This window comes from Schistocerca serialis, chromosome 1, assembly GCF_023864345.2.
Source record: "Schistocerca serialis cubense isolate TAMUIC-IGC-003099 chromosome 1, iqSchSeri2.2, whole genome shotgun sequence".
In the NCBI taxonomy this organism is placed as follows: domain Eukaryota; kingdom Metazoa; phylum Arthropoda; class Insecta; order Orthoptera; family Acrididae; genus Schistocerca; species Schistocerca serialis.
This window is the reverse complement of record NC_064638.1, coordinates 1,063,155,622-1,063,176,712: the sequence shown is the minus strand read 5'-3', so window position 1 is coordinate 1,063,176,712 and position 21,091 is coordinate 1,063,155,622. Positions and strand designations below refer to the sequence as shown.

At 43.3% G+C, this 21,091-nt stretch overlaps 1 protein-coding gene across 1 annotated transcript in view; it reads left to right on the top strand.

Annotated features, from left to right (window-relative positions):
- LOC126415592 (uncharacterized) overlaps window positions 1-18,498 on the top strand; it is a 39,165-nt gene extending 20,667 nt beyond the window's left edge. The window contains exon 2 of the mRNA XM_050083440.1: window positions 17,742-18,498. Coding sequence (XP_049939397.1) covers window positions 17,742-18,055 — 314 coding nt within the window. The 3' untranslated portion in view covers window positions 18,056-18,498. The remainder of the gene's footprint in view (window positions 1-17,741) is intronic.
- Window positions 18,499-21,091: the final 2,593 nt, after the last annotated feature.

Sequence of the window (21,091 nt, the reverse complement as noted above, 5' to 3'; positions counted from 1 at the left end):
AGGGGGTGGGAGACGTCATATGAGTGGGGAGAGGGTGGGGGAGTTAGGTTAGTGGAGGTAACCAATTGACCTATTTCCATTAAAATATCCCACCACCTCCCGCAGTGGAGTTGGTTGTGACATCATAGGGGTATGGAGAAAACCCATTTTCAATATATTATTTGGTCTCATACCTCCATTGATGACGTAATGCGATGACTTATGAAGAATTCATGGACCTAGACTGTCCGTCTGATAGTGAAGAAGGGTTAGATTTTGACGATTCGGATGTAATCGTAAATGATCTGGAATCTGCAAGTAGCGACAGCGAGCTGGAGACTACCATAGGAACTTGTTGCTGATGTACCGATAGCACAAGCTTATGAAAAACACAGAAAGATAAAGACAAATCGAAGGGTTCGGAAAAATGAAGTACTTCGTTTGTAAATGACCTCGTGGGAGCTGCGCTGCTATGCATGAACTTCAGAGCCGTAGTTACAGACAGCACAAGCTAGCAGTGCCCGGCATCCGCCGGCGGACCCGCTGGTTTACCGTTAGGCCAAATTTTTGCAACGGTGCGATGTGCACAGGTGCGCAGGACACAAAGCGGGGGGCCAGTGCGAGCTCAGCAACGGCATGGTGTAGAAATTTCTTCAGCAGTCTGATTCTGCTTGAACGCAGGCCACGTTGGTCGAGCTTATTTCGGGCTCCTCACAACGCTTATGGGATAATTTTATCAGCGCCTTCCATTTTCTTCAACAGTCTGATTCTGCTTGAACGCAGGCCACGTGGGTCGAGCTTATTTCGGGCTCCTCACAACGCTTATGGGATAATTTTATCAGCGCCTTCCGTTTGTCCGTCTCGTTTCATCACGACCGCGAAGTACACGGCGCCCTGCGGGTCGGGAAGGCAGTTACCAGTTCAGTCCAATCAGAGAAAATCACCCACAGCCAGAAACGACAAGAACAGAATGCGATCGTGACAGTTCTGCAGTAGACTTTGTAACGACAACTTAGATAAAACTTTATATTCTTGTATAGTAATACACAGGCAACGGCCTTGCCGCAGTGGATTCACCAGTTCCCGTGAGATCACCGCAGTTAAGCACTGTCGGGCGTGGCCGGCGCTTGGATGGGTGACCATCCAGCCGCCATGCGCTGTTGCCATGTTTCTGGGTGCACTCAGCCTCGTAATGCCAATTGAGGAGCTACTCGACCGAATAGTAGCGGCTCCGGTCAAAGAAAACCATCCTAACGACCGGGAGAGCGGTGTGCTAACCACACGCCCCTCCTATCCGCATCCTCAACTGAGGATGACACGGCGGTCGGATGGTCCCGATGGGCCACTTGTGGCCTGAAGACGGATTGCTTTTTTTTTATAGTAATACACACTATTAAAAATTAATTCTTCACTCTGCTGCTTTGCAGATGTGCAAAGCAAAATTCGAACTCCTTTTTCATCATTGTCCTTGAAGATTAAAACTGGAAACTGCCTTGCAGATTTGAAATGTTGCTTTATGAAAGTAACAGAAAAGGATTTGCTACTAGGATGAGCTACTGAGTTCATGAAGTTGCGTGATTGGGCAATTGGACAATTGGCTAGAGACAGTACCTGTAGCAGACATCACCACTGAGGCCATCGTAACTGCCCTTGTTGACACGTGGATGGCATGTTTCGGATGCCCCAGTCACATCACAGCAGACCAAAGTCGCCAATTTTAGTGAGTGCTGTTCACACACATCGTACAACTAAGTTACGTACATTTGCACAGAACCACTAGCTACCACCCAGCGTCCAATGGCAAGGTGGAGAGGCTCCATAAGGAGTGTACATCCACCAGGAACAGTGTTCGAGCAGATCGATAGACACATGAAGAATTACACCGCTACCTCAGCTTGCTGAACTATTATTGGCATCATATCCCTAAAAGTGCCACTATGCGGGAACTGCTGACAGCTGATCAACACGGCCCTCCTGCGATGGGACTCCCATGTGCTGGACGGATGCAGTGGAAGAAAGCTTTGCTGAAAACAAGTGGAAGTGGAAGTGGCACAGCTCACTCACCCAGTGTATGACCGTGAAGTGGACATAGTTGTGGATGCTAGCCTGACCGCCATACGTGCAGTGCTTCAGCAGTGCATCACTGGTAGCTGGCAGCCACTCAGCTTCTTCTTATGAAATCGATACCTGTGGAGGCGGTAAAATACTTCCACCTGTCAGTAGAAGCCCCTTCCTTCATTATTTACACCGATCACAAGCCCATCACTCACATGTTATGTGTCAACAACAGCAAATGTTCGCTACACCAATCCTGGCAGTCGGAGTATATGTCGCAGATCTCCACAGACATTCGCCAAATTTCCACGGTAGACAATACCATCACCGACTGCTTGTCCCATGCTTGTGCCATTGTCTCCCCTCCTGTGAATTTTGAGGACATTGACCAAGAACAGAAGACAGACAAACATCTGACAACCTCTGGCATTAGGCCTCAAATGGCCTACGATTTGAACTAGTGCTCATTCATGGCTCCACCTGTAAGATAAGATGCGACGTATCCACAGGCACGCACTGCCTGTTTCTCCCAGACAAATTCTAGCACAGTGCTTTGGACTGCTCCCATGGAATGTCACATCCTGTGTTGCTGATCGCTGCATGTTTCATCTGGGCAGGATTCTGGAAAGACTTCTGTCAATGGGCACGCACTTGTACTGCATGTTATTGTGCCAAAGTCAGGAGGCACATCCATGCACCTGTAGCGCCTTGCCTGATGTGACACATCACTTTTTGCATGTTCCCTCTGTGCATGTCCATGCGCATGTCCACATTGATACTGTGAGCCCGCTTCTTTTGCCCCATAGGAAGTGGTACCTGCTAATGACAATGGACGATTTCACTCATTGGCTGGAGACAGCACCTGTAGCGGACATCACCACCGAGAGCATCGTCATTGCCCTTATTGACACGTGGATAACATGTTTTGGATGCCCCAGTCACATCACAGCAGACCAAAGTCGCTGATTTTAGTGAGTGCTGTTGACACACATCGTACAACAGTGTGACGTTCATTTGCACAGACCCACTAGCTGCTACCCAGCGTCTAATAGCATGGTGGAGCGGCTCCATAAGGGGCTGAAAGCCACCCTAACTTATCTTGACACTATCTGGACAGAAGCACTCCCAGTGGTACTACTCAGGTTGTGAATAAACTGCTGATCTCAACTACAGACAACAACTCGCCATTCCAGAGGATTTCATGTTGGAAGTACTACCATCACATGAGCCCATAAACCCACTATTGGTAGAATGTCTGTGCACCCATATGGCTGGCCTCTGACCATATGCACCGATATGGCATGAGACCAGCAAAATATTTGTACATACTCATCTACAGTGATTACATACATAATGTTGTCACCACTTTAGCTGCTCAACTCGGACCCACAAGATGTGACCATCCATGATGAGCAACATTCGACATCTAGTGTAAACAGAATGCTGACTAAAGCCCTGATCAACCAAGTCAGGCCAGCTTACGTCTTGTCCACTCCAGCAGCTGATCATTTCTTCAACACAGCTGAAGATGATGTGTTGACAGACAACACTTGCCCCTCTACTAGTCAGGGAGGCCCTCCAGCAAAGCCCATGCACATACCTGCACTCGCTGGTGGTGCATAGATGCCATCACCCCAACTCGTCCCATGATGTCATCTCTGGAAATACCGGAAAACAATCTGTGTCTAGCTGCTGGAGAAGAAGGTTAGGTTAGTGTACATTATTTATTTTTAGTGTTTAATGGTAATTCTGTGCTGGAGAGAAGACAGGGTATTTTATTTATTTATTTATAGCTCAATTGGGGTACCTCCAGCAACCTAACTTGGAGACGTGTGTTCTCCGTGACCTGCAAGGGCCAACTGAACTAGTTCCCACTGCATCCACCAGAGTGCACTGTTGGCCTTCCCTCCTCCCTCCATTCATATGACATTAAACTGCTCTCCACCACCACCACTCTTCCCCTGGAAATGGTGGGAAATGGTCAGGCTGTGTTGTGCTGCAGGAGCTGCAGGTTAGGTTACTCTAGTGTACTTTATTTATTTTTGGTGGAAAACTGAATTGAAAATCGCTCCCAATTACACATCTATACGTCAGTGCTACACAATGAGTGGCTAAATTCGCCATACGTCTCAAAATTGACGATATAACACAACTAGTATATGCTGCTAGAAAAAAATTCACAGTACTACCCAAGAATGGTAGCAGATGGACTCAGAATAAATAGTAATCCTGCATAGGACGCTCTCTTGATCTAAAAATCGAAATAAATCTTTTTCCTCAAATTGTGATTTGTCGAGAAAAAGACTTGGTCTGAAACGATAACTGAAACAACCCCCAAAAGTGGTATACAAATAGAAATCACGGAGAAATAAGAACTGCAGTGTTATTAAAAGATCGGATTGCACGTATTTGCTCCTGGTAATAACGCTAAGCTGCACAAAAAGTAACTCCATTAGACCTGTAAATTACAGCCATATGCTTTGGGATATAAAAACAACACAAAATACTTTGTAAATTACTGGGTGCTAGCACAGTGAATTTTAAAAGGTACTACTACACACAACACTCATAATCGTGTATTTAACACACAATGTGACACAGTGTGAGGTCCTGCGCTGCCGTATGGAGACGCATCATCTTGAGTGGTGCTGCTACTCGCTCAATGCCCTGTGTTTGTCTGAAGCCTGTGGAGGAGCTGCCACACAAGTTTCTGACTCTCGCACTACCTGACTGCCACTGGCAGAATTATTGCGGGACACTCCAAGCGGCCCCTATATGAGACACCATGAAGTGTCCGGTTACAATGTCACAATAGTGACGTGGTCCATTCTATGCGATCCAAACACAAATATGCACTCAACCTGACTTTTGTAAACGGATGAGAGCAAACAGAAGCTGTCACCGGTCTAGAACAATAGCACACTTTTGCAACACCTATGTGTGTGCGTGTGTGTGTGTGTGTGTGTGTGTGTGTGTGGTCCTCTCCGTTCATAAATAAGGGACGCTGTCGATCATTTTCTCAGACAATGTCCTTTCAGAGACACAGCTCTCTAAACTCTCCAGTGTCAAAACTTTCAACAGCAACGTTCAATAACATGGCTGCTTCCAGAGCATTCTGACATTAATGCTAAAGGCTCTCCCAGCAGAGAGAGGGGTAATACACTACTGGCCATTAAAGTTGTTACACCAAGAAGAAATGCAGATGATAAACGGGTATCCATTTGACAAATAAATTATACTAGAACTGACATGTTATTACATTTTCACGCAATTTGGGCGCATAGATCCTGACAAATCAGTACCCAGAACAACCACCCTTGGCCGTAATAACGACCTTGATACGCCTGGCCATTGAGTCAAACAGAGCTTGGATGGCGTGTACAGGTACAGCTGCCCATGCAGCTTCAACATGATATCACAGTTCATCAAGAGTAGTGACTGGCGTATTGTGAAGAGCCAGTTGCTCGGCCACCATTGACCAGACGCTTTCAGTTGGTGAGAGATCTGGAGAATGTGCTAGCCAGGGCAACAGTCGAACATTTTCTGTATCCAGAAAGGCCCGTACAGGACCTACAACATGCAGTCGTGCATTATTCTGCTGAAATGTAGGGTTTCGCAGGGATTGAATGAAGGGTAGAGCCACGGGTCGTAACACATCTGAAATGTAACGTCCACTGTTCAAAGTACCGTCAATGCGAACAAGAGGTGACCGAGACGTGTAACCAATGGGACCCCGTACCATCAAGCCAGGTGATACGCCAGTATGGCGATGACGAATACACGCTTCCAATATGCGTTCACCGCGATGTCGCCAAACACGGATGCGACCATCATGATGCTGTAAACAGAACCTGGATTCATCCGAAAAAATGACGTTTTGTCATTCGTGCACCCAGGTTCGTCGTTGAGTACACCACCGCAGGCCCTCCTGTCTGTGACGCAGCGTCAAGGACAACCGCAGCCATGGTCCTCGAGCTGATAGTCCATGCTGCTGCAAACGTCATCGAACTGTTCGTGCGGATGGTTGTTGTCTTGCAAACGTCCCCATCTGATGACTCAGGGATCGAGACGTGGCTGCACGATCCGTTACAGCCATGTGGATAAGATGCCTGTCATCTCGACTGCTAGTCACACGAGGCCATTGGGATCCAGCACGACTTTCCGTATTACCCTCCTGAATCCACCGATTCCATATTCTGCTAACAGTCGCATCTCGAGCAGTCGCATATCCGTTACAGCCATGTGGATAAGATGCCTGTCATCTCGACTGCTAGTCATACGAGGCCATTGGGATCCAGCACGACTTTCCGTATTACCCTCCTGAATCCACCGATTCCATATTCTGCTAACAGTCGCATCTCGAGCAATGCGAGCAGCAATGTCGCGATACGATAAACCGCAATCGCGATAGGCTACAATCCGACCTTTATCAAAGTCGGAAACGTGATGGTACGCATTTCTCCTCCTTACACGAGGCATCACAACAACGTTTCACCAGGCAACGCCGGTCAACTGCTGTTTGTGTTTGAGAAATCGGTTGGAAACTTTCGTCATGTCAGCACGTTGTAGGCGTCGCCACCGGCGCAAACCTCGTGTGAATGCTTTGCAAAGCTAATCATTTGCATACCACAGCATCTTCTTCCTGTCGGTAGCACGTCATTTTCGTGGTGTAGTAATTTTAATGGCCAGTAGTGTACCTGTCAATACCAAACAGTCCTTCGTAAACAAAAGTCCTGTCTAGAACATCTCACGAACGCTGTGGGAAATTCAAATACCGGGAAAGTAAGAAACTTACAGACACGCCCCGACTTATCCACATATCCGCCATAACTAGCTGATGCCATCTGTAGAGTCAGCCACCAGTCCCAGCTCCTGGGCCGTACACCACGCCATCCAGGTGCCACGAGTCTTAGCGCTGGCATGCGCATTGCACCGTTAGGCCGTATGTATCAAAAGACAATGGAATTCATGGCACAAACCTACAGACGAGAAAACTGTGAACGAAAACAGTGCACCATCCTACTCGGGAGGAAAAAAATTGCAATGTTAACAAGAATCACGAAAATTACCTCACTATCCAGAAGAAGCTTCGTATACTGCGTCCCACTGCCGTGCGCCTTTCATGAAATGGAACGGAACCGCTGTACACTGTGCGAGGGGTAGCTGGTTCTGTCCACTCCTGAGTGGGGTATCTTGTAACAAACAACATGTCCAGGGAAAAGACCTGCTGGATGGTGAGAGAGTGTGAGTGAGACTGTGTGTGTGAGAGAGATAGGGAGAGAGAGAGAGATTTGTCTCACTCTGACAGACAAGTGTGACGTCACGGTTCACACCACCTTACAGTCGAACAAGGGATTTTACATGTCAAAAAACTACGTTTTTGCTTCATCAATCGTGAATTAATTTAGCGATATCAACTGCAATATCTAATTTTACACGACAAAAAATGACGATATTTGTGATACTTTTATGCTGAAATGATCGAGTAGCTTATGAAAATACCCAGAATTTCATGTATTTTCACATTGTTTTCGGAATATCACACAATTTACGCGACTGTTCTCGATATCAATCACATAGCAGTAAGCTGCCAATCGCCAGCACAGTATAATTCAGAAGGTAAAGAATGGAAATTATGTCTCTAAAGAGACGAAACTTCAGCGTGGTACATGCTGCAGATCATTGAGTAGCTAGAAACTTACCTTGCCTGAGAAGATTTTTACGTGAAAACTCGAAAATAGAGGAAACTGGTAGTTCCACTCATATCTTTTAACGAATACCGATGTCAATGACGTTACAGATTCAAGATCATCCTTATACTTTACAAAATCATCTAAGGTTTTAATACTTATAAATCGTTTCTCATGTCTAGAGGACCAATAAATGTCTCTTCCACGAGTGTTTCTTCATCTTGACGCAAGCAACACATCACAATCAATGTTCCCTCAACCAAATAAAGACAGTAAATGCATAGAACGCCAGTCATGACGATTGTGGCTCTGGAAATATCAATTTCCCATATACGAGGGTTGGAACTTTAATAGTGGCAACTATTTATTTACAGCTCGTACAAAATAGATATGAGTTTCAAAGTTTTACTGATCTTCAAAGTAGTCACCAGCATTGTGTATAACCCGCTGCTAGCGATGTGGAAGTCGTAGGATACTCTTAGCAGTGTCAGTCGTGTTGACAGTTCAAGCTGCGCGGTCTGTTGCCCGACGAATTTGTAGCAGTTCTGAAGCAAATGCCGTGAAGTGTTTCCTTCAGCTTAGAAATCGAGTTGACCTCACGAGGGCTTAAGTCAGGGGAGCACAATAGATGGTTTAGCACTTAGCAGCCCTATCAGTCAAACAAATCAGTAACAGCTTGCACTATACGTGCTTGAGCATTGTCCTGCAAAATGGTGCTCAGGTCCTGCAAAAAGTGTCATCACCTCTGTCTCTATGCTGTTAATTTTTGGAATACAATCTACGACCAGCTTGAGCATTGTCCTGCAACATGGTAGTCAGGTCCTGCAGAAAGTGTCATCACCTCTGTGTCTATGCTGTTAATTTTTGGAATACAATCTACGACCAGCTTGAGCATTGTCCTGCAACATGGTAGTCAGGTCCTGCAGAAAGTGTCATCACCTCTGTGTCTATGCTGTTAATTTTTGGAATACAATCTACGACCAGCTTGAGCATTGTCCTGCAACATGGTAGTCAGGTCCTGCAGAAAGTGTCATCACCTCTGTGTCTATGCTGTTCATTTTTGGAATACAATCTACGACCAGCTCAACTCTAATTCTTCAACACAAATAAGCAACTCCTTAAGCTGACCCCTTAGTCCTTAGATATTCTGATGCAACAGTGATAACTGATTTTGTGCACTGGCTGAATTACAACTGGATGAACCTAATTTTCCTGCCAATTTTTGAATAACTCTAGTTTCAATCAGATGCTGTTTGCATGAATTGTGTACATTAAAATCTCATTTCTGGCTTCCTGTTTTATCAATGTGAATTCATTTTCAGCCTGTCTCTGAACATCTTTTGTTTCTATCCTAAAAGAAACTGCTGATCTGTCACTTGTAACCACTGGTACTTTACCACTTGTGACAGTCCCCCCCCCCCCCCCCCTCTTAAGTTATTTGTATTAGCCCAGACAGTTTTCCCTTACCTTTCCTGTTGAGATGAAGGCCATGCCTTGTACAGTCCCACCTGCTTATAGAGTCAACAGGAACCACACTGATATGAGACCCCATATCTGATCCAAGCAGCCGTTCCACCTCTAAATTAACTCTCCTAACAGAAGAGTTTAAATGAGGCCGGTCGTGGCGCCTCAGAACAGACACAAGGCCAACACCAGTATGTCTTGTTGCTGAAGCTATCTTCACCAGGCCACTCTCAATTGAATAATTAGGGTCCTATCTATGTTGTTGACTGCCCCACCCACTATTAAGACGGTGTCTTCCTTTGTGAAGTCTTTTCAAAGTGAACCTACATCCTCTATCACCTGACCCAGACTTGCACTAGGTTTAAAAAAGCTTGTGACGTGGTAACCTGACCACAGCTCGTCCTGCAACAGTTGTCCAACACCTCTACCATGTGAACTACCTAACAACAAAACCTTCTTCTTTTTTACAGCTTTCTCTGACTTCTTACTTTTCAAACACTTCTACATCTATTTGTGGCTCATCAGTTTCCAACTGTGACAATAGATCAAACCTGTTTTCCACATTCACAACTACACTGTCTGAGAATGTTGTATTCCTATTTATTCTATAAACTGTTGTCACTTTCCACCTCTCTTTTCCCTTCTCCCCCCCCCCCTTAACATTTCCAGATCTTGTTTCGCTTTATCTAGTTCCGTCTTAAGGGCAGAAATCTTCTCCTCCTGCTATCTCTACAGCAAACCCTACACAACCAATGAGCATTGTTTATTTCCCTAATTCCCACGCCACTACAGTCACCCTCATGAAAGAAACTGCAACAACCCTCACATCACACCCCGGAACTAACAATCCCGGAAAGTCATACACATCTCACTCATGGAAAACAAATTTTAGTTTTAGTGTGAGTTAAAACAAGAATAACTTCGTAGACTACTCAGTTAATATATTAAATTACTAAGGAAGTTTAGGCCTAAAGTTCGGATACTAATTCAAAACTTCTGGAGAAACAAAAACTATGTAACCTGTATTGTTTACGTGACGAAACAAAAAGTAAACAAAGTACTGAGCCTACACTATATAAACCAGTTATTTATAGACAAAATTCCTGTCTAGAACACTGCATGAATCGTTAAACTTCAATGGCATTCCTTAGTGCTGAGGAGAAATATTTCTGCAAACCGAAACACACTGGTCTTGTGAACAATAGCAAACTTCCTGTCTGCTGACCACCCCTTCCCAAGTATATACCACCACTTTGTAGCCACAGTTCAATCCGAATTGTAGTGCCATAGTCTCTAGGTGACATACTCGTAGCAATCGCGATTACTCACTACCTTGACAGTCACTTCTTAGTTTATAGATCACTTGTCCAATAACGATTCACGCTAATGAATTTGATCCTAACATATTACTCTGCTTTAGCTCACCGACTTTTCAGTTCCTAGTGCGTGGGTTGCTCTCCTTAACGATTACAACAAATGAATCCGAAACCAACATATCCATTTACCTCTGCTTGATCCTGATGCTTTCTGCTAAGCATTTTAGGGCACTCAACACTTCCGATGACAGTGTACGGTATTTCTAATCTTATTAATGTGCGATACATTTAGGTAGGCTTCAGCTCAACAACCAACTCCGCCCCCTCCCCACAGGTCTTCTCCCCAACCTGCAGACAACGTCATCACCTGTGATGAACATTCCACATCTAAAACAAATACACTGCAAGCGGCTGTACAGTGCACGGTTGGGGGTACATGAAACCAGTATTATAGATTACACTTCCATCCCAATCTCAAACGCCGACCGAGTAAAATATTGCCTGTATACATTCCTAATACTCTAACATACCTCTGTTTTTCTGGGAGAAGTACGTCGAATTTCCCAGAGATTTTTTCCATCATATTTTCGAATGGAGTATGCCTCCCTACACGGTCCTCGCAGCATTCTTATGATGCTTTTGCTTCACACATTAGTCATAAGAAAAAAGGGTCACAGGATTGGTAGACAACGACTATGCAATGTCAGACTGTTGTATTGATGTTAACGTTCACCAGTACACATCATTTAACCACAAATGGGTCCCTGCATGTTAATGTTTGGGTAGCATCTGACAATGACCCCAAAGTTATAGTGCACATTGAGAATGTATTAGTGAGGTTCGAATGTGAGGCCCGTTCAAATAGAGTGGGGGAAGCTGTGCAGCAAACTGCCATATACATTGAGGACAGCTGACGGCTAAGTATGACACATCCTGTCTTGGCATTCCCTTCCTTGACAGCAGCAGTGTTAATGCAGCAACTACTCACTGTGCTTGATGTTCCTACATCAAAATTAACAGCTTGAGAGGCATCACAGGCAGTATTTCTAAAGCAACAAAGTGCCATGAACATACGTGGTCTGCAGGAATTGGTATGTGCTACTGTAGAGGACTTTGTTGTAAGGAAATGGTCTTTTAGAAGATGTTAGGTGTATAAGAGAGAGGGTGACACAATATAGGACTACACATACCTGCTACTGATAATAACATCAATGCTGCACAAAGAGTAACACCACATCATATGTAAATTACAATCATATGCTATGGGATATAATAAAACAACATGAAAAAAACTTTGTAAATTGCAGGGTGCTAGAGCAGTGGCGGTTAAAAGCTACTACTACACACAATGCTTGTCTTGTAACTGCATATTTAACACACAGCATGGCGCAGCATGAGGTTCCAGACTGCCTGGGGGGGGGGGGGGGGTGACACATCCTGTTTGGGTGGTGGTGTAGTTTATTCATTGCCCTGCATGTGCCTGTGGCTTGTAGAAGAGCTGCAACGCACGTGCCGACTGTCATGATACCTGACGGCCACCAGAGGTGGCGCTCCAAGTGGCTCCCATGTGAGACAGCAGGAGGAGGCATCTTAACATTTCACGAGAGTGACATGGTCCATTCTGCAGGATCCAAACACAATATGCACTCAGCCTCCTGTGTACAGATGAACGACAGCAAAGAGAAGCTGTCACTGGTCTAGAACAGCAGCATACTTTCACAATGCCCCTCCCCCCCCCCCCCCAGGAATTGGCTGTCGCTCCCCCGCTCCCCACAGCATCAACTGCCAATTCCTGCTCCCGGGCTGAACACCGCGCCATCTGTGTGCCACGAGTCTCAGCACTGGCACACCCATTGCACTGTTAGGCTACGTGTATCAAAAGGCACACTAGAAAACTGTGAACGAAAACAATACGCTGTCCTACTCGAAAAAAATTCCCATGGTAATGACAATCACGAAATTTACCTAATTATCCAGGAGTAGCTTCGAATACTGTGTCCAGCCACTGTGCGACTTTTATGAAATAGACCGGGACCACTGCAGACTGCGCGAGGGTTCGTCGGCCCTGTCCACAGCTGAATGGGGTGCCTTGTGACGAACGACAAGTCCAGTATATATATATATATATATATATATATATATATATATATATATATATATATATATATATATATATTTTAAGAATCTTCTAAATTGCCCCGAGCCCACAGAAAGATTTCCACCAAAAATTCCCCAACAATGCAATCCAGTTTCACTTGCACCAAATGAAGAGGAAATCATTAAAGAAATTCATAGGTTGAAAAACAACAAAGCATCTGGTGAAGATGGAATTGTTGCAGAACTTTTAAAGGCAGCTGGTCCAAAAACCGTTAAAGAAATTACTTCAATCATGCAAAACATTTGGCAAACTGAAAAAATTCCTGATGAATGGAAAACCGCCTTGATTCACCCACTTCATAAGAAGGGAGACAAAACTGATGTTAATAATTACTGAGGAATTTCTCTTCTTCCAGTCACATACAAAATCCTCTCGCAATGTCTTCTGAACCGAGCACAACAACAACTTGAATGGAAAATTGGCGAATATCAAGCAGGTTTCAGGCCAAATAGATCTTGCCCAGAACAGATTTTAGTCCTCAAACTAATTCTCAGACATTAAAAAATTTACAATAAAAAACTAGTTTGTACCTTTGTAGATTTTAGAAAGGCTTATGACTCAGTGGATCGTGAATCTCTTTTCCAAATTGTGAAAGAACAAGGCCTGGATCTTAAAACCACGGCAATTATCAGAGACACGCTAACTGGTACAAAATCAAAAGTAAAGTTCAGAGGAGAAATTTCAGAATCCTTTGAAATAAAAACAGGCGTGAGGGAAGGTGATGGACTCTCTCCGTTGCTATTTAACTGCGTTCTAGAAAAAGTAATACAAGAGTGGCGCGAACGAAAATTGGAGTTCAAAATTGACCAACCAGTGAAATTAGGACGAACAAATATTCGAATAGACTGTTTGGCCTTTGCAGACGACTTGGTTATTCTAACGCAGGACATCCAAATTGCTCAGAAACAAATAGAAATTCTTAAAGAAACAGCAGAAAGAGTAGGTCTCCAAATCTCATTTGAAAAAACACAGTATATGACTAGCAACAAAGTGGCACCCAAACTTTTGGAAACTAAGTATGGAAAAATCGAAAGAGTTTCGCAATTCAAATATTTAGGTGAAACAATCTCAGAGACTGGTCTAGAAAAAATTGGAAATGAAATTCGTTGTCAAAAGATGGAGACAGCTTTTAGACTTACAAAAGACATCTACAACAAAAAATGTCTCTCGAGGTACTCTAAATTGAGACATTACAACACGGTCATAAAACCAGAGTGCCTTTATGGGGCTGAAACGCTAATTTTAAACAGAAAAAAGGACATTCAAGAAATCCAAAAAAGAGAAAGAAAAGTAATCAGAAAAATTCTAGGTCCAAAATATACTGAAGAAGGAACATACAGGCTAAGAGCAAATAGTGAAATTCAACAATACACCAGCATATATTCGGATATGAAAAAACGCAGATTAAAATTTTATGGGCATATTAAAAGAATGGATGCTACCAGACTAACTAAACAAGTAGTGGAATTCTACGAAAATCGAAGTAAAGCTAAATTTGAGACAATAAAATGGATTGCTGCTATAAAAGAGGACATGAAAGAGGCAGATATAAAACAAGATGAAATTCAAGACAGAAAATTATTTGGGCAAAAAATTAATGACTGGGTAGTTGGTCAAGCTGAAAAACCAAAGAAAACTGGAACCACATGGTCTGATGAAAGGAAAAGAGCTCATTCCGAGAGAATGAAAACAATTTGGGCAGAGAGAAAGTCTAAAAGAAAATAACTGAATGCCCCGTGATTGTACTTCGCGTGGTCCAGTAGGGCCCAAACGTGAATAATAATAATAATAATAATAATATATATATATATATATATATATATTTGTGATGCTTTTATATTGAAATCATCGAGCAGCATATGACAATTCTCAGATTTAATGTATTTTCACACGGTCTTCTGGAATATCATACCATTTACGTACTGTTCTCGATACCAACCGCTTAGCAGTGTGCTACCAGTCACCTGCACAGTATAATTCAGAATGTAAAGAGTGGAAAATACATCACTAGAGAGCTAGAATTTTGGTGTGGCATACGCTATATGCCACTGAGTAATCAGAAGTTTATTTTGTCTGTGATGATTTGTACATGAAAACTCGAAAACAGAGAAAACTGGTAGTTTCACTCATATTTTGTAACGAATTCCGATGTCAATGATATAACAGATTCCACATCATCCTTAAACTTTACAAAGTCATCTAAGGCATTAAAACACCTCTAGCGGTGTTTCACCATTTTGGTACAAACAATACTTTACAATCGATGTTCACTCAACCAAATAAAGACGGGAAATATGTAGAGCGCCAGTATACCTCGCAGTTGAACAACAGGCTTGTGGAACTCTTGGGCCTGTTGGGCTGATAAAGAGAGAGAGAGAGACATGCAACAGCTTATCTCAAATAGGTATGAAACTAGGCAGTCGAAAGCGAAGCAAGCCTCATTCCATAACCATATAGTATTTGATAATGAGCGAAGTATCGGAAACATCTCTTCATGACGAGTGTAGATCTGTAAATATCAATTTCCCACGTAAATCTGTGTCCTCCTTAAGAATGGACTTAATTTTTTCCACGTAAAATATTTCATACCTCTACAACTCGACACGCACTGAAATCGAAATTTTTCATGTCAAAGCTATACCTCCCTTAAGGCCTAACCTTTCTCTCGAGCAGTTGAATGGATACTTACTATTTTCCGCTATATCCAGGGAGGGGTAGAGGTGGGATTGGTGATTGTCTTAGGAATGGGCAGGATAAGTGGGGATGCTAACAGCTCCCTCTGGTGGGTGTTGTATGAACTAGCTCACTCAGGCAATGCACGTCAAGGCGAACATGCACGACTCTGAGGTAGGTTACTGGAGGTAGACAACTGAGCTATACATAAATAAATAAGGAAAGAAATAAATACCCTGCCTTCCTCTTCAATAACAGAATTACCGTTTCCCATAAAAAATAATTAAAGTACGCTAACCTAACCTTCCTCAGCTGGACAGAGACTGACAGTTTCTCGCCATTTACAGAGGTGACATCATAGGAGGGGCTAGGGGGTGGGTGGGAGACGTCGTATGAGTGGGGGGAGGGGTGGGGGAGTTAGGTTAGTGGAGGTACCCAATTGACGTTTTTCCCATAAAAATATCCCACCACCACCCGGCAGTGGAGTGGTTGTGACATCATAGGGGTATGGGGAAAACTCAGCCGTCATTTTGAATATACAAGGTGTGACAATAAAGTAATGAGACTGATGTGAAAAAAAATGTTGCTTACCGTTTCAGTCAAGTGTAGTGTTGTCTCCTTCAAAGTACTTCCCTTCTGATTGCACACACTTTTTCCAGCGCTTCTACCATTGATGGTAACATTTCTGGAACTCATCTTCTGTAATATCCTCCAAGACCCTCGTCACAGCTTTTTAGACATCTTGTGTTGTTTGAAAATGGTGTCCCTTGACCGCCGTTTTGACTCTTGGAAATAGAAAAAAGTCGCATGGAGCGATGTCTGGTGAATAAGGTGGCTGCGGTAATACTGAAATTTGTTTTGAGGTTAAAAATTGCTGTACTGACAGAGCAGTATGGGATAGCGTATTGTCATGATGCAGAATCCAATTATCAGCAATGTTGGCACGGACACGAAGAACTCTTTTACGAAGTCTTTCTAAAATTTCTTTGTAGTAATATTGGTTAACTGTTTGTCCACTATTTATGAACAATTCCCTTGGAATCAAAGAAGCACACAAGCATGCATTTCACTTTTGACTTAAACATGTGAGCTTTTTTTGGTGTGGGTGATCCTTTTGAGCGTTTTGTCTCTGGATCGTACTGAAAAAACCAACTTTCATCACCTGTGATAACACGGCTCAACAATTCTGGATTGATTTCCGTTTGCTCTAATAGATTGGCTGCAACATTTTTCCGTGTTTCTCGCTGTTGTGGTCTGAGATTTTTGTGTACCATTTCTGCACAAATCTTTCTCATACCAAGATCTTCAGTTGTTATTAGACGAACCGTTTCTCGATTGATGTTCAGTTCTTCTGCAATCATTTTCACAGATAATCTTCGATCAGATCGTACGAGTTCACGCACCCACCAAGTCGACATCTGTCCGTGAGGCTGATGGTCGTCCACTGCGGTCTTCATCTTCAACATTTGTTCTGCCTTCACTAAACATTTTATGCCAACGAAAAACTTGAGCTCTTGACATAACCTCCTCTCCAAAAGCCTTCTGAAGCTTAATGTAAGTTGTCGTCACGTTTTCACCCAATTTAACACAAAAAGAAATGGCATACCGTTGCGCTTTATTATACGTTTCCATTTCCATGACAAGAGACACAAAACACATGTTAGCTTATTACAGCACAACTCACAACTGAGCACTTGCATCGATGTGCCGCTTGGACTAGATGCAGCTTATAGACCAAGATCAAAGATATTGTGCCTACACAAGCCTGCATAGGTACCACATCTTGCAAAGAAAATCAGTCTCATTACTTTATTGTCACACCTCGTATTATTTGGCCTCAGACCTCCATTGTCTCACAACTAACAATGTCAGGTTATGTGACACAGCCCACATGTGGCCCAGCAGATGTAGAATATAACCCCTGAGCCACCACTTGCTGTAGAGACCCTATCCCCAGCAGGCCACATCATCAGCTGATCTCCAGTCATCATCTCCCATATCGTCTGCAGCTTGTCTCTTGCAGCTCTTGGACATGGGTCTGTCCCTGTGCCTCTGCTGCATTAGGTGTTGAGGCTGGATCAACTGCCATGCTGGTTTCCATGTTTGCATTCCCTTCAAACTCTAGACTTCGACCACTGTGTCGCTGGGCTATTCCATCCCAGTTATGAGACCCACATTTGTGTTGCAATAACACACTGCTTATGTGAGTTAAGACTGTTCTCCAATGTCTCGAGCATCGAGGCTGGATCAAGTAGCACACCCTGCTTCCATGTTGGACTGTGTCAGTGGACTAAAAACAGTGCTAATTAGTGACTGTTTTATATCTTTACCTTGCATTAACTGTGTAACTTATGAGCGCTTTGTTTCGTTATATTAATCGCTAACTAGACTTTGCTTGTGTTTTAGTGTCCTCCAAGATGAATCGTATATGGCTATGGACCACGTGTAGCCTGCTGCCACTGTCACTAGCCAGCTGCATGCGTACACAACCACGACGTGCTCTGCCAGCCTGCGTGCTGATGTCTACGGCCACTGCCCAGCCACCATGGACCAACCCACCACTATCGCACTCATGTGACGGCACCACAAAGTGCATGAATTCTAAACAAACTAGTCACAAGCTGTTTGCTGGCGCCTTCTCGCAGCTCCAGAGCTCTGTTCCCCAAAGGGGGATCTGTGTGGCAACTGAGCTGAGGAATGCATTAACACCAGAGTCATAGTTACAGTTAATAAATGCTAGCAGTGCCTGTTATCCAATGGCGCGCCTGCCGATTTACCATTAGACCAAATTTTTGAATTGTGCGATGCACACGGGCGAGCAGGAATGGGCGAGCAGGAAACAATGCAGATGCTGGTATGAGCTGTGCAATGGAAGTCTGATTCTGCATGCTACAAGCCACTTGGATCGAGCTTAATGAGAGTTACCCAAAATGCACAGGGGATCCTTTAGTTACAGCTGTCTGTTTGTACATATTGTTTTAATGCAACTGTGAAGTGCACAGCAACCTGCGTTTTGGGAAGACATTTATCGGTTTCATGCATCCACTATTTCCTAGCCTTCCCACAATCAAGCAACATGCTCTATCACTGGTGAGTGTACATTCTCTGTGAACAGTGTTCAAGAAGATATATTGTACAATGCCTGTTACTGCTGTCACATGATTGTGAGAGCACAGACTTTTGTTATTAAAAACACTGTTAATTGGTAGTGTGTTCCCTTACCACAAATAAATGTATCATTGTGTGGACAGATTCCTGGTCAGTTAATATCACCATGGCCTAGACACCGAACGATGTGTATGGATGTGGCAATAAAACTGGCCCACTGCACCACTAACTTGTCAATGGCGATCATACACTCTCCTGCTTCAACCTTTTTAGATCCGAAGGAAATACTGCTCTGACATAATCAATGTTAGAATTATGTATGTCATATCAGTTTTTAAAAAAAATTTACTGGTGAATTAATAGCAAAATTTGTAGGTGAAGTTAAGCACTCTCAGAAGCACCCACAGAAGACCGAAAAAACATACAATTGCAATGTTCATGACATTCATAAATTTGTAGGTGTAAGGATGCACACCAGCATTTCATATTTCCAATGGCTTATCTCACGCATTTCTTAAACCTCTGATATTGCAATGTTTCTCACTTACATATGTCACCTACACAAATGTATTCCCAAAATTTCATTATTCTATATTAATTATTTTTTGGTTTTGCGATTTTTTTCCCACCAATGTGCTTACTTACCATGCTACAACCACTAAAATTTGACTTTATGACAAACCAACCATGCTGACTGCACAACTGAATATCACATTTGTAAGAAGGCAATTAACTCGATTTAATGTAATAACGTTGAAACATGGCACGCCATTTTGTATCATTTTTCCATTTGATATGAGGGCGATTCAGTAATTAGGGACTAATAGTGGTGCAGAACACGACAGCAATTTTTTTTTATTAAAATATATCGAATCACAGTAACTGTACATACTGAGCTCTTTCTAGCTTCTTAGCTTTGTATTTAACATGGTGCAGGAACTTCTTGTTATCGGTATGCATTCTGTGAGTGCATGGGAAAGTAAAGCATACTGGATTTGGGACAGGCAGCGCAGAGACTGAAGCGAAATAAAGCGGCTCTCTGCCGTTAGTCCAGGTGGGAGCCTCGGGGGTTTGGTTCCATGCAAGTTGGCATGCTGGCAGAGCCAAGGAGGGAGGGGGGGGGGGGGGAGCTCGCATTGAGGCTGAAGAGTGACTCTATCAGCAGGAAGCTGGAACGTTCTCTTATTCTGGAAAGTACTGTCAGGAAATAATCTCTTATGCTTCTCGGAAGAAACACAGGTTGCAGAAAATAATGGCCTCTTCTCGTGAACAATTTCCTACTTTCGGAGGACGTCTGATGCAAGGCTAATTGCTAGGTCCATAAACACACAATTGGTCAAAATATTGGTGACGTCATGGAGATGGAGCCAAAGCGGCAGTTTTTTGGTGGAATGGAGTATTACATTGCGTTTCTATCATGATGCGTTGTCTTGGTGGGATTTTGTGTGCTTGAAGAAACCTTGCTATTGGCCAACCGAGTATGCATATTTTGTTATTAACGACGTGTCCTGTTTGGTGGGAGGAAATAGCACCGTGCAAGATTCAGCTAGGAAGATAAAATTCACTCTGAGACGTAGAAGCATACCCATCTCCAGAACACTGGAGGCTTTCATTCAGAGACAGGGAAACATATACATCTCCTGAACACCGAAGGAGTTACTTCAGAGATGGTGAAGTGTACGTATCTTCTGAACGCTGAAAGAGTTATTTCGAAGAAGGAAGTTACGCGCATCTTGTGCATATCAGGTGAGTATGACTGGAGACGGACAGTAGTGCATATTTTAGCAGATGAGGGGATGCAGAGTAACTGGGTGGGAGTGCGACCATCATCCTCTACCACAGAGCTACTCTCACGATGACGGCATTCTGCAAGTCTGTTGGTGAATAGTTATGGCGAGCATAATTAGCAACGGCATCACAATAAGGTATCTCTTGGTCCACATTTGGTCAAGTAATTGCGATAACCTGTCTCAGCTCTAGCATTGCTTTGGTGCGTATATGAGTTTCTCAGTACAACTGTCAGGACAACAGTCACTGTTTTTCCTTTTGGATTAAAAAATTCGAAAATAATTCTCAGAGTGTCGGTTGTGTCAGAGGGGCATCTTTCTTGGTGGTTCAAGTAACGCTGAAAAACCACTAAACCCGCTAGTTTACATAACGATATTTCATATCTTTTCATGATGCTCTGGTAGGATTAATTATGTTTTTACTTTGAATAAATTCTTGTGTTTAGGCAAAGATTGCTTTTGTTATCACCTTACAGCCAAATTAAAAAAAGATTCTATGCAATCGTTCACTTTAGGATCCATAGCCTTCACTTTAGAATCCATAGCTGTAGCTGGGGCTGTAAATCAGCCACATCCACCATTAAAGTTGTGCACACTAATTACAGCTTGGGTCTGAAAGGCGTGTCCGGCTCTTAATTAATTTTCTGGGTCAGGGCAACATTTTACACACATACATGGGTTTGCAAAAACTCATCATAAACTTGGACAATGAGGAGAAACCTTTTAGACCAAGTTTCTAAAGACGAAATTAGAATCAGTTATGATGATACTAAAATAATGAAGAAGGTAGCTAAATAGATTTACAATGAAGGTATTGATGAAGGTGCTGAGATTTTGTGTTTAGGGCTTTTGAAGACAACA